Source organism: Chiloscyllium plagiosum, chromosome 25 (genome assembly GCF_004010195.1).
Source record: "Chiloscyllium plagiosum isolate BGI_BamShark_2017 chromosome 25, ASM401019v2, whole genome shotgun sequence".
Lineage (NCBI taxonomy): Eukaryota > Metazoa > Chordata > Chondrichthyes > Orectolobiformes > Hemiscylliidae > Chiloscyllium > Chiloscyllium plagiosum.
The window spans coordinates 14,197,469-14,212,443 of record NC_057734.1 but is presented as its reverse complement, the minus strand read 5'-3'; the positions used below and the strand labels follow the sequence as shown (position 1 = coordinate 14,212,443).

Here is a 14,975-nt window from a genome sequence, read left to right as displayed (position 1 = left end):
TGACCTTATAGAGGTTTACAAAATTATGAGGGGCATGGATAGGATAAATAGACAAAGTCTCTTTCCTGGGATCGGGGAGTCCAGAACTAGAGGGCATAGGTTTAGGGTGAGAGGGGAAAGATATAAAAGAGACCTAAGGGGAAACTTTTTCATGCAGAGGGTGGTACGTGTATTGAATGAGCTGCCAGAGGAAGTGGTGGAGGCTGGTACAATTACAACATTTAAGAGGCATTTGGATGGGTATATGAATAGGAAGGGTTTGGAGGGATATGGGCTGGGTGCCGGCAGGTGGGACTAGATTGGGTTGGGATATGTGGTCCGCATGGACAGGTTGGACCGAAGGGTCTGTTTCCATGCTGTACATCTCTATGACTTTATGATTCTATATGAGCATCCTCCCACTCCACCACTCACAACCACATCTATGAAGTCTATTTATTTCTCCCTTATTTGCTTATCTAGTTTCTAGTTGCTCCTTGGGTTAAAGAGTTTCTCTTCAATTCCCTCTTAGAATAATTAGTGACTACCTGATACTTATGGTAGTTAGTTTTCGTCTACCCCACAAATGGAAACATCTATATCAGAACTTGCAGTACCAAAACAGCAACTAGGTAATGAGGCAATAAATAATTTCCTGTTGTAATGCTGCATACTCTGTATTACAGGTGCTATATATCTCATCTTTTTGCTACACCTTGAACTATACCTGGTGCCTGTACAGGGATCTTAAGTCAAGAATCCATGCAGTGATGAACAACACATCTCGCCTGGTGAGTGATTCTCAAAATTACTGCCAGGGAGAATAGGAGAATCCCTACAGTGAGGAAACAGAATATTTGGCCCAACAAGTCCACACCGACACTCCGAAGAGTATCCCACCGAGACCTATTACCCTACATTTCCCCGACTAATACACCTAGCTTATACATCCATGAACACTATGGACAATTTAACATGGCCATTTCACCTCTTTGGACTGTGGGAGGAAACCAGAGCACCCAGAGGAAACCCACGCAGATACAGGGAGAACGTGCAAACTCCACATAGACAGTCACCCGAGGCTGGAATCGAACCTGGGTCCCTGGTGTTGTGAGGCAGCAGTACTAACCACTGAACCACTATGCTGCCCCCTGACTCCAATGGTACCCAAACCATGTCCTATTCTGATCCCATTTTGAGACAAGTAAACATCACAAACCAAAAGTGCGATTTGTGGGGAGATCTTTAAGAGTTGGGGGGAATTCTGTGTAAGTGGGGGCTTGTCTGATAGTGTAGGATATGGTTGTTATAACTCAAGTCAAGCTCCCTGGTGACCATTGCTGCCTTGGAACTAATGTCTGAGTTTGCAACCTCGCTTGTGACTCCCACTTGGGAAGCCCTCCTCCATTCAAATTGTATCATTGTGTTTGAAACATTAATTCTATTTTATGAAGGTGAACTTTTACAGGTGGGATTTAAACTATTAATTCCCCTCTGCTCTCTAAAAACACTGGCTTACACCAAATGGAAACTCACCCTGGGTGATCATTATTTGTGTGTGAGCCTAGCTCTTGCTATTCAACTGTGGGAGCATCAGCTCAAGCAGACTCACATATGTGCACTACCCAACAATGATCGCAAGCATAATTCAGTTCCAGGGGCCACTTGTAACTTGCCTATTGAAAGCCAGATTGAGCCAGACCAGCTAACATCATAAACCAGGGATCAAATCTGAAAATCTCATTGTCCACAGGGTTCAGTCCACTCTGTCTTTGGCATATTCAATATCTGATCACTTGGCAAGTGAGAATTCCCTTCCAGATCATTTTATTTTTATTGCCATCTGGGGTGAAATTTTGGGCAGCTGTGTCTTTAGCTCTCCCTCTGAAACAGAAGCACAATTCCTCCCTCATCATGGGAGGAACGATAAACAGAGTTCTTATCTGTTTTAAGTCTGGTATCTGGAAAGATATGTCAGAGAAAATAATTAAAATCTAATCTTATATCCAATTCAGTACTCGTGTTCCTCTGCATAAATGTATTTTAAAAACATTTTACCAGCATCAGTTCAATGTCAGGAAAATCAGTCTAAAACTTAAGTCGTCCTAATGTTGGGATGGGATTCTGGCAGTAAATTCCTAATGAAGCATTTGCACCTGTACTGTAAGATGGCTGAGCAACCTCTTATGAAACTATACGTTTTATAATTTCACATCCATGCTATTAGTGTATCTTAGTAACATTTAATGCTGAAATGACAGGTGAGATTGGAACAGTTTGTACAGTTAAACAGCAAGGGATATTTCTCGTTACTTCCCTGCTCTCCTCTCCTAAAGCTACTGATTTCGTTTCGTGGCGAACCTGCCCCATCTCTGGCACCACTCCCAGATGAACACCCAATGAATGTATCTGGTAGGCTATTTAACTGAGAAAACAATTGTGATCCTGTTATAATCAGATGCCAACAATCATGCTCTTTTCCAGCACTGGTGATGAGGCGTGAGAACCCCTGATAAATTTCTCCTCTTTTAGTGGGATTTTAAAAAATTATTGTAGTTCCCCATCTACCAGCTGGCTGAAATGAACTAATGCAGCACAAGCTGGAATCAAATGCATTTTCCTAGTCAGAGTGGCACAATGCCGAAAAAATTGAAGTAGGCTGTTTGGCCTTTCAATTTGCTGTACTGTTCAATAACAACATATTCTACCACAACAGGTACTGTCCAATCAAGAGAAGCTAATTCTGTTTTGCTTGCAGCTGCCTGGATAATATAATGAACCATTGCTGTTCATAATTTTATGCTTTTATTTTGAAATTTTATCACATTTCTTGCATTGTAAGATTTCAAAAGTTATAGCTTTTTGAAAAACTTCACAATTGTCTTGGTTGATGTTATGGCTTGTGATCCCTTATTTTTATTCTATTTCGAGAAGCCAACTGAAAGCAGTAGCAGACTGAGCAGGATCGTATTAATCTTGTCCAGGTAACGTGTACATTCGTTGTTTTTGCCAGTCGCCCTCATCTTTGACCATGCTGACTCTCTACTGGGATCCATGGGTTTTAGTCACCTCTCTAAAGCATCTGTGCCCCATGTGTGAACGCACCGATATTTACTTATTAAGGACAGTGCAGACACTCCCCAGTCTTTTTCTCACCAGGTGCCCTTTACACTTTTCTCCAGAAGTCACTGCCTTATGTTTCTCCTGAGAGAAAGTGATTAATAAAACCTCAGACATCTTGGATGTTATAAACAGGGGCACAGAGTACAAAAGCAAGGAAGTTATGATAAAACATAAATTCAAGTTCAACTGAAGTACTGTGTCACATGCTGGGCACCAGTCTTTTGGACAAATGTGAAGGCATTGGGTATAGAAAATAATTACAAGAATACTTCCAGGGTTGAGAGTCTTCACTTGTGTGTTTAGATTGGAGAAGCTTGTGTCGTTCTCTAAATGTATGGCTGAGAGGTGATCAAAATCATGAAGGGGATTGGATAGAGGAGTTAGGGAGAAACTGTTCCCATTGGTGGAAAGGTTAAAAACCAGATGACACAGATTCAGGGTGAATTGTAAAAGAATTAGACATGTCACAAGAAAAATGATATTTTTAATGCAGTGATTCAAAAGGATCAGGCATGCACTGAGATTGTGGTGGAAGTAGATCGAGTTGTTGGTTTCCAAAGAAAATTGAATAATTATCTGAGGAGAGAACACCTGCAGGGTGCTGGGGAAAACTGAATCACAAGGCAAGCCGAGTTGGTCTCACAGACCAAAAGCCATCTGAGATATCTATGTTCCTCTAATTCTGGCCTCTTACAAGCCTGCTATTGCATATTCCAGAATTGGTGGGTGTACCTTTAACTGCTCAGAATCTAGTCCTGGAATTCTTTTCAAAAAACTCTCTGCCTTTCTACTTCTGTGTCATTTTTTAAGTCACTCCATAAATCCAAGCTTTTGTTCACCTCTTCTGATATATTTTAAATGGATTGGTGTAAAATGTTTTAGGAAATACCTTGGGGCATTTTATGTTTAACATTTTCAAACTTGGAGCCACCAGAGGGAGCTGTAGGTTAACTGTTACAGAATTCTAGATGAAGCTCTCTCCACACCTAAACAGTGTGCTTCATAGAGTCATAGAGATGTACTGCATGGAAACACACCCTTCAGTCCAACTCATCATGCTGACCAGACATCCTAAATTAATCTTGGCCCATATCCCTCTCAACCCTTCCTACTCATGTACCCATTTGTTTGCCTTTTTTTAATGTTGTAATCGTACCAGCATCCACCATTTCCTCTGGCAGCCCTCCATGTCCCTCAAGATTTTATAAACCTCTATAAGGTCACCCCTCAGCCTCCGATGCTCCAGGGAAAACACCCCCAGGCTATTCAGCCTCTCCCTATAGCTCAAACCGTCCAATCCTGGCAACATGCTTGTAAATCTTTTCCGAACCCTTTCAAATTTCACAACATCCTATAGGAGAGAAACCAGAATTGCAAAAAATATTCTAGAAGTGGCCTAACCAATATCCTGTAAAGCCTCAACATGGCCTCCGAACTCCTATAACCAATGCATTGATCAATAAAGGAAAACATACTAAATGCCTTCTTCACTATCCTATGTACCTGCGTCTCTACTTTCAAGGCACTATGAACCTGCACTTCAAGGTCCCTTTGTTCAGCAACACTCCCCAGGACCTTACAATTTGCGTATAAGTTCTGCTAAGATTTGCTTTTCCAAAATGCAGCACCTCACATTTATCTAAATTAAACTACATCTGCCACTCTTTGGCCCATTGGCCCATCTGATCAGAATCCTGTTGTGCTCTGAGGTAACCTTCTTTGCTGTCCACTACACTTTCAATTTTGGTGTCATCTGCAAACTTAATAACTATACCTCTTATGTTCACATTCAAATCATTTATGTAAATGACAAAAAGCAGTGGACCCAGCACCTATTCTTCTGACATGCCGCTAGTCACAGGCCTTCAGTCTGAAAATCAACCCTCCACCACCACCCTCTGTCTCCTATCTTTGAGCTAGTTCTCTATCCAAATGGATAATTCTCCCTGTATTCCATGAGATCTAACCTTGCTAACCAGTCAACCATGCAGAACCTTGTCGAAGGCCTTACTGAAATCCATATAGATTATGTCCACTGTTCTGCCCTCATCAATCCTCTTCATTACTTCTTCAAAAAACTCAATCAAGTTAGTGAGACATGATTTCCCACGCACAAAACCATGTTGACTATCCCTAATCAGTCCTTGCCTTTCCAAATACATGTTAGTCCTGTCCCTCAGGATTCCCTCCAGGTTCACAGGTCAGAAGTTCCTGGTTATTCCTTACCATCTTTCTTAAAGAGTGGCATCACGTTAGCCAACCTCCAGTCTTCTGGCACCTCACCTGTGACGATCGATGATCCAAATATCTCAGCAAGGGGCCCAGCAATCATCTCCCTATCTTCCCACAGAATTCTTAATTGTAGAAATTGTAATATCATTGGAATATCACCTGCTGTTGTTACAGCAGCAGATGCAACCCTGCTTCAGGCAGAACCTGCTGCAATGAGTAACATGAATCTAGTTTCTGAGTAAGATGGAAATTTGAATGAGACATACCAGATGTCTACTTGTTGCTTCCGAAATAGAAATTCATTTTTCCCACATACATTTGTTTCTCTTGATCTGCTGTTGAAGATTATTAAAGGCACCAAGAATAATATCAAGTTACTAATTGTAATTATCTTCCCAATACAGAGGAACCTCGATTATCCAAAGGACACAGGCGGGGAGTATTTCGTTCGGGTAATCGAATTCAGGATAATTGAATGCCAGATAACATAGTTTAGCCAACCATCAGGACCTTGCCATCTTGCCAGATAATTTGATATTTGGATAATCGAATGCTGAATAATCAAGGTTCCCTGTACCTCTTTCCCATTTACTATCAGTTTCTTACTTGAGGTTAGACAGCTGACTCAATTGGGAGCATGTGTAGTTTGTGCTGGTTTTTATGGAGGCTGTTAACTTTCAAGAGGAAGCAGATTGAAGCCGCCTGAAAGTTACTTTGGTTAGGATCCTTATAGCTAGTTGAAGAATGGCTTTCACTTATTGACATTGTTGAGATTTTCTCTTGCAGTTCGATTCCTCTCCTCCTGATGGTGCCTGTGTTTTGTGTTGGAAATGGATATACCTGTTATGCTAACCTCAGTAATTTGTAAGTAACGTAAACCTCAATGTTGTTGCCTTGTGGTGTTATTAATAACTTGCAACGTTTTGATGCCCATCCATATCATCTTTATTATCACAACTGGCAACATCTACCTCTACCATGTAGTTTTGTCTTCTTTCCCTGTGATTTAAATTGTTCCAACATTGTGGTCATGTCTATACTTGCCTGGACCCTAAAATGTTGAATTCCCTCCCTAGATCTATCTCTCTCTCTCTCCTCCTTTAAGGTGCTCCTTAAATTCTACCCCTTGACTAGAATCATAGAATCCCTACAGTGTGGAAACACGCCCTTCGGCCCATCAAGTCAACACTGACCCTCCAAAGAGTAATCCACCCAGACCCATTCCCCAAATCTATTACTCTACATTTACCCCAAGCTAATGCACCTAACTTACACATTCCTGAACACCATGGGCAATTCACCAAACCTGCACATCTTTGGATTATGGAAGGAAACCAGAGCACCCGGAGGAAACCCACACAGACACGGGGAGAATGTGCAACTCCACACAGACTAAACTTTTCTTACCTGCACATCTTTGGATTATGGAAGGAAACCAGAGCACCCGGAGGAAACCCACACAGACACGGGGAGAATGTGCAACTCCACACAGACTAAACTTTTCTTACCTGAGTGAATATTGTCTTATGTGGCTTGATGTAAATTTTTGTTTGACAATTACTTCTGTAAAATACCTTGGGACATTTAACTATGTTAAATGTGCTACATAGATGAATGTTTATGTTGTTGCAATTGGTGCATTTTCAGCAACACAAGCAGATGATTTGACTTCTGAATAGGTAGCTAATTCCTTCCTGGGAAGGCTCTGGCTCCCGAGTAAGGAGCCAAATCCAGGTAAGGACTTGACACCCAGGCTGGTTGCTGACTTCCAGTTATATTTCTGATCACTAGAAGCTGTCATGCTATCTCCAGGCCACCATTGAACAACTACAAACTATGGGTTGATCCTCAGAGTTGAATCCCCCATGTAAGAGGAGTAACATACACAAACCACACAAGGCAGATGTTTTCCCTGGTTGGAGTGTCTAGAACCAGGGGATACAGTTTCGGGATAGACCATAGGCCTGAGATGAGGAAACATTACTTCACTCAAAGCGTAATGAAGCTGTGGAATTTCCTACTACAGAGGGCAGTGGAGGCTTCTGAACATATTTAAGAAAAAGATGTGTAAAGTTTTAGATTGTAAAAACATCAAAGAGCATGAGAAGAAAGCAGGAGTATGGCATTGAAATAAGTGATCAGCCATGATTATATTGAATGGCTGAGGGCTTGTAGGCCTTAATAGCCTATTCTTGTTCCTTGTCTCTCTGTCTCTAAACCCAACCCCAGCAATCTGCACGATATGTTTTAAAGAATGACTCACAGAAGTAACTGGATAAACTAAATTGCATGTGGATTATTGAGCATTAATGTCACAGTTTCAATCTTTCAACTTTATTGAATTAGCTGATTTGAATCCAGCTGACTCATCATTGCACCAGGTGATTGGTGTGACCTGAAGTCATCAAGTTGTTAATTCACTCATTGAAAAATTGCCTTTGCAATTATATTGCTGTCTGCTTATCTCTGTATTCTATTCTAGGTCAGGGTCAAAGGTTAGAGGGGCAGAGGTTGATGTTTCTCTTCTCTGTTCCATCACAGGTGCCTCCTCCTTCACACTGGAGTGCTGAAACCAAACAGTAGTTATGTTAATGCCCATGAGAATGCATGTTATAGTGTGTACCTGTACAGAACCATCATCCTCCTCATTACCTTCTGTTTTACATTACTTGGACTTGTGGTAAGGTTACAGATTTACTTTATGTTGAGATGCCCCTCCTCCATTTTAGATTTTCCTCCCCTGTTAATTAGCTGATGTAACTGGCGGTAGATACCTCTTCCTCACGAGCCACCCAAAGTGACTTGATAGCTTCATGCTGTGATTCTCCCTTTATTCTGCATACATGGGCATGACTACTCAGCCCAACAAAAAAAGGGTCAAAGTTCATTTTCAGATCAGCAAGTAGACTAAATACTATTTATGTGTCCACTTCCCAGGTCATAATTTTTCTTTTCCTTTGACCACCTGTCCCATCCAGTCTTAAACAGTGACATAGTTCCTCTCTCAAACATGAAGAAAGTCCATAACCTCACATCTTGATCAATATCCACCCTATGTTATAGAACCCAACGTGGCACAGAAGTTTTGTTTGTGCTCAGCATCACTTCTCAGTAATTATACTCAATCTTCTTCTGATAAGACTTTGACTTTCATGGGTTTTTTTTTTCAAACTCATTAACCTGTGGTATTGCCTTCAAGGTTCTGTGAACCTTTCCACCAAATTAAAAAAACAAAGAATGCTGGAAATCAGAAACAAAATAGAAAAGAAGTTTAACAACTTCAAGTTGTTCTGAAGTAGGGTCATTGGACCCAAAACATTGGATCTGCTTTCTCTCCGCAGATATTGCCAAACCTACTATGTTTTTCCAGCAATTTCTGATTTTGTTTCATCCACTAAATTTATTTGGTTTTTCATAACACTAAAATTACAGTCTTGCAATATGAGAATGACAACAAAATTCCATTAATTTTTATTGTTGCACACTTAACATCACTGAAACCCATTGCCACATCATAGTTCACTCCTCCTCTTTGTCAGCATACATTTGCTTTTATTAGTCTTTTAGTGAATTCAACATCCTTCCTATTTCGGTATAACCTGCAATTTCAACATTATTCCCTGTCGGCCTACATTTGAATTGTTAATTTATGCAGTGGCCTCCGAACTGAGTTTTTGTGGGACAGCAGTATTCTCTTCCAACCTCCTCCTGTGTAAACAGTTTTTAATTAAATTTTCTCTTCCTTACCTTGACTCCACTCTCTATTTTCTGTATTAATTGCCATGTGGTATCTTGTCAAAGGTCTATCATCTGTCTAAAATAACATTATTCCCAGTAACCTCCTCAAAGAATTCTACAAGGCTGGCCATCAACCTATTGATATCCACGCTAACTGCCCCTAAGTAATTTATCTAGATATATAGTAACTTCAGAATGAACTAAAGGCTTAATTCTTTTTTCATAACACAGACATTAAACAGACTTACCTGTAAATACCTTGATTGCCTCTGTCTGCTTTCGGTACAATGACCACTGTCCAATCCTCCAGCACATCCACATAAAATAGGACTGTGAAATATAAAGCATGCAAAGTATTTTATTATTGCACTAGAATAACTGTTTAGATGAAGCTGATTATTTTTGGAGTGGAATTTGAACCCAAGATCTCCTGACTCAGCTGCTGATTCAACACTAACATCACATAACCTCACCACTTCATGCTGGAAAATAGACCAGCTTTAACCAGCCTTCCTCCACTTCATTTCCTTGAAAGGGATTTTTTTAATTGACTAAATTTAAACATTTTGCAACCTGTGGTGGTTAAAAGTAGGTGGGGTAAAGAATGAGTGTGGATGCAAATGTAGTTTGGATGTATAATTTTAAAAGAATGCTTAGCTCCTTTTTTCTAAATACAGAAAATAATAGGGTTAAATTTATAATGTTGAGATGTCGTAAGTTGTACTGGTTAGTGATTGTACTGCTATGTTTATTTTGATTTGTTTTTAGCTAATTTTCACATTCAGTTCCACTTTTGCATTTCACCCAGTTGACCATATGTGATGCTTGATGCTGAATGATTGTGGGATACTTGACGACTAAGGTATCACAAATCAGCTTGACCCATGCTTCTAGAGAAAACACTGGGCAAAGGATCAATCTGTTGGATTCTTTACCTCCTTTTGATGAAGGCTACTGAGGCTAATTGCAGCATTACCAGTGCTGCTATGGTTGACAAAAGCAAAGGCAACATTGACTGGGACTAAATTCATCTTGATTATCCTATTCCACCATGCTTTCAGTTGCCTCATCTGGAAGTTCTAGAATTTTTCCTTTAACTGCTACATTTGGAGAAGCCGGTGTTGGACTGGGGTGGACAAAATTAAAAATCGCACAACGCGAGCTGATAGTCCAACAGGTTTATTTGGAAGCACAAGCTTTCAAAGCGCTGCTTCTTCATCAGGTGGTCCTGCTTCATAACCACCTGATGAAGGAGCAGCACTCTGAAAACTAGTGCTTCCACATAACCCTGTTGGACTATAACCTGGCATTGTGCGATTTTTAATTTTCTCCACTTTTTAAGTTGCTCCTTTAAAACATAATTCTTTGACTGAACTTCTGGTGACATGTTCTGCTATTCCTTTAGTCAAATAACTTTTTCTTGTTTGCATATTTGGTACTGATGAAAGGAAGATTTGCCATTGGGCTCATTATAAATTTCTTGACTTAAAGGTAAATATTACTATCAGTATAAACAATGAATATAAATAATACTAACACAATATTTATCTAAGCCCAGATCACAAAGCTAATTGGACTTCTTCCAGTCAATGGCATTGATATTGTTAAATTGCCCTGAGAGCTTTGCCTGACTGGCATTCTTGACTTTTCAGTCTTTGGCTTTCATGCAGACCTTGCTTGAGTACCCACAATGTCTGGTTTGTTATCCATAGTATATACCTAAAGTAGAGATGTTTCTCGTTATTTCTGTCAGGAATTGTGCATGCACTAGATCCAGAGGTTGATCATTCTCAACTTGCAGAACAACAGGTCCTTAAAAATAAGAGGCTGTTTTTACATGCTGTATTAATTAGATTAAATAGGCTTTGAGATTGTTGAAGGCAGAGTGATGGATGTGATCTATATGGACTTCAGTAAGGTACTCAACAAGGTTCTGCATGATAGACTGGTTAGCAAGGTTAGATCAAGTGGAATACAGAGAGAACTAGCCATTTGGATACAGAACTGGCTCAAAGGTAGGAGACAGAAGGTGGTGGTGGAGGGTTGTTTTTCAGACTGGAGGCCTGTGACCAGTGGTGTGCCACAAGAATCGGTGCTGGGTGCACTACCTTTTGTCACTTATATAAATGATTTGCACGTAAACATAATAGGGATGGATTTTAAGTTTTCAGATGACACCAAGAAGGTTACCTCAAAGTATAATGGGACCTTGATCAGTTGGGCCAGTGGGCTGAGGGGTGGCAGATGAAGTTTAATTCAGATAAATGTAAGGTGTTGCATTCTGGTAAGGCAAATCAGGATAGGACTTTTATACTTAATGGTAAGGTCGTGGGGAGTGTTGCTGAACAAAGACCTTGGAATGCAGGTTCATAGTTCCTTAAGAGTAGAGTCATAGGTAGATAGGATAGTGAAGAAGAAGTTTGGTATGCATGCCTTTATTGGTCAGTGCATTGAGTATAGGAGTTGAGAGGTCATCTTGCGGTTGTACAGGACATTGGTTAAGCCACTATTGGAGTACTGCATTCAATTCTGGTCTCCCTGCTGTAGGAAGGATGTTATGAAACCTGAGAGGGTTCAAAAAGGATTTACAAGAATATCGCAAAGATTGGAGGGTTTGAGCTAGAGGGAGAGGCTGAGTAGGGTATGGCTATTTTCCCTGGAGCGTTGGAGGCTGAGAGTCCTGAAGAAGGGTTATACCTGAAATGTTGACCTTTCCATTTCCTGATGCTGCCTGGCTTGCTGTGCACTTCCAGCCTCCTGCTTGTTCACCTCAGATTCCAGCATCTGCAGTTTTTTTGTCTCTAACTAAGGGTGACCTTGATTGGCATAGATAGGGTGAATAGCCAAGGTCTTTTTCCCAGGGTAAGGGAATCCAGAACTAGAGGGCAACGGTTTAAGGTGAGAGTGGAAAGATTTAAAAGGGACTTAAGAGGCAACCCTTTCATGGAGGTGGTGGTGCATGTGTGGAATGAGCTGCCAAAGGAAATGGTAGAAGTTGGTACAATTACAGCATTTAAAAGGCACCTGGATGGGTACATGAACAGGAAGGGTTTAAAGGGATATGGGCCAAATGCTGGCAAATGGGATTAGCTTAATTTAGGATATCTGGTCAATATGGACCGAAGGGTCTGTTTCTCTACTGTACAGTTCTATAACTTTATAATAATAGGCCATTGTTTGACTAAAATGTTATAACACTTTTAAACGTTTGTCAGAATCATGGTGACTAATCATCTAAAGACTAATTAACTTGGCAGTTCTTAATTTTTTCCATTCATCTCTGCAGATTCTTCTAATTAAAACCCGGATCCTCTATAAGAAACTAGTAACTTTGACTGGATTTCTCGGAGACCAGCAATGGGCAAAGATCAGCATGATTGAGAGGAGAATCTTCCTCTATCCCACAGCTTTTCTGTTCTGTTGGGGACCAGGTTAGTAGAGTCTAACCACACTCTAACCAGGTGCTCTGTGTGACTCTGTGGATGTGATAATGAACCAAAGTAGAGGGTGGTGGGCACATTGCTCAATTCATTGAATCCCCGCTGTTGGAAGCAGGCAATTTGGGTCCACACGGACCCTCTGAAGAGCATCTCTCCCAGATACACCCTCCTACCCTATCCCTGTAATTTCCCATGACTGACCCATAAGCATGCACACTATGGGCAATTTAGCTTGGCTAATCCGCCTATCCAGCACATCTTTGGACCATGGGAGGAAACCGGAGCACCTGGAGGAAACCCACGCGGAAACAGGGAGAGTGTGCAAACTCTACATGGATAGTTGCCCGAGGCTGAAAAATACCTGGGTGCCTGGCGCTGTCACAGTTATTCAACTATTTAAATTGCACCAAATGATACCACATGAATCGTGTGTTTTAGCCTGCCTAAGACTCTGGAAAAGTTCCAGAGGATTAGTAAACCGTCGTTAATCCCTACAGATAACTAGGACAGGATATATTATAAAGGATGTAATAGTAGAGCATTTAGAAACCTATTAGAGTCAAATAGAATCAGCATGGGCTCATGAAGGGGAAGTCAATACTGACAAATTTATTGTACTTCTTTAAGGAGGGAACAGGCAGGATACATAAAGGAAAAGCTGTGGATTTAATATATTTGGATTTCCAAAAGGCATTTGATAAAGTACTGAACATAAGCTAATTCAAAAGCACCTACGGTTTTGGAGGTATTAGCACAGATAGAGGATTAGCCAACTAACAGAAGATAGGTGGGAATAAGGAGACATTTTTATGATGGCAACCCATAACTAGTGGAGCATCAGAGAGATCAGTGCTGGAGCCACTAATATTTGCAAAGTATATTAATGACTTGGATGACAGAAGAAAATATGTTGCCAAGTTTGGGTTGACACAAAAATAGGTGGGAGGCAAGTGGTGAAGCTGGCATAAGGAGACTACAAAGGGATACAGACAAATTAAGTGACGGGGGTAACAATTTGGCAAATGGAATATAATGTGGGAAAATTTGAGGTTATGCACTTTGTCAAGAAGAATAGAGGAGCTGAATATTATTTAAATGAACAAAGACTGCAGAAAGCTACAAAAAAGGAACATTTGGGTCACCTAGTGTATAAACCAAAAAAGCTAGTATCCAGGTTCAACAAGTAATTTGGTCCCTTTCTTTAAATGAAAGATATATAGAGGAACCTCAATTATCCAAATCTTGATTATCTGAACTTTGGATTATCCGAAGAAGATCTCAAGGTCCTGATAGAAACATTACAGTTTCCAACAGTGTTTCCAACACTGATCACGTCTTTTGTTTGCAATGATTAAAAAATGAACTTGGCTTACTGAAATGCTGCTGAGAACAGTCTTGGACATTGATGGGAGCCCAGACACCGTCTCCAAATGACTGACCTCCCACCCCCTCTCTCTGCCCCCCCACTCCCACCACTTACCCTGGAGTTCTACACAGGAATGAACCCTACACTCCTCCTCCCCAGAAAATCTCTCCAACATTGCCCTGTACATATTGGACGGGGTGGTGTTGCACAGGGCAGCAGGGTCAGACGGTAGGTGGGGGCAGATGGGGTGGGGGGGGGGGGGGGCTCAGGTGCAGCGTGCTGCTGTCTAGTCTTCTGAACAGGGAGTGGACTTAGCAAGTGCTTGCTGTTTCAATTCCATTGAACTGATGCGGGTGAGGGGGATGGGGCGATGCTTCAGCAAAGCTGCAGGTCCCTTACAAGTGTGTGTCTGCTCAGAAACAAACCCTGAGTCAGAGAGAGGGAGCAAGGCAGGCAGAGCGAGGAAAAAGGAAACTTCAAAAAACTCCAAGCCTCAGAGAAGAGGCATTGAATCAATTAACCGAATAATCAATTATCCGAACGAAATAGTACCCGCCCTTCTCATTCCAATAATCGAGGTTCCTCTGTACTGCCATATGAGGCAGTCCAATAAAGATTCACTAAATTGATATCAGGTACAGAGGAACTTTCCAATGAAGGAAGATTGAGTAAGGTGGGCCTATATTCACTGGAGTTTAAATGAATGAGAGACCTTATTGAAACATACAAGATTCTTAGGGGTCTTGACAGGATAGGTGTGGAGAGATTGCTTCTCCTTATAAGAAATCTGGAACCAAAGGGAATAATCTCAAAGGAAGGAGTCACCCATTTAGACAGAGATGAGGAAGGATTTTCTTTCTCTTAGCGTGGTGAATCTGTGGAATTCTTTACCGCAGAGGGTTGTTGAAGTTGGTTCATTAAGTATACTCAAGGATGAAATTGACAGATTGTTAATCAGTAAAGGGATTGAGGGATATGGGGAAAAGTGAAGTGCAGAATTATCAGATGATCTCATTGACTGGTAGAATGGACTGGTTGGGTCCAATGGCCCACTACTTCTGCAAATGATAGTCTTAAACTAAATGTGCTAGAGCAGA

The 14,975-nt window shown here is 41.0% G+C and overlaps 1 protein-coding gene across 1 annotated transcript in view; it reads left to right on the top strand.

The window, feature by feature from the left end:
• The window catches only part of tmem116 (transmembrane protein 116), a 42,450-nt gene that overhangs the window by 20,741 nt on the left and 6,734 nt on the right, over nt 1-14,975 (top strand). The window contains exons 5-9 of the mRNA XM_043715552.1: nt 666-770; nt 2,914-2,963; nt 6,121-6,198; nt 7,876-8,014; nt 12,359-12,503. Coding sequence (XP_043571487.1) covers nt 666-770; nt 2,914-2,963; nt 6,121-6,198; nt 7,876-8,014; nt 12,359-12,503 — 517 coding nt within the window. The remainder of the gene's footprint in view (nt 1-665; nt 771-2,913; nt 2,964-6,120; nt 6,199-7,875; nt 8,015-12,358; nt 12,504-14,975) is intronic.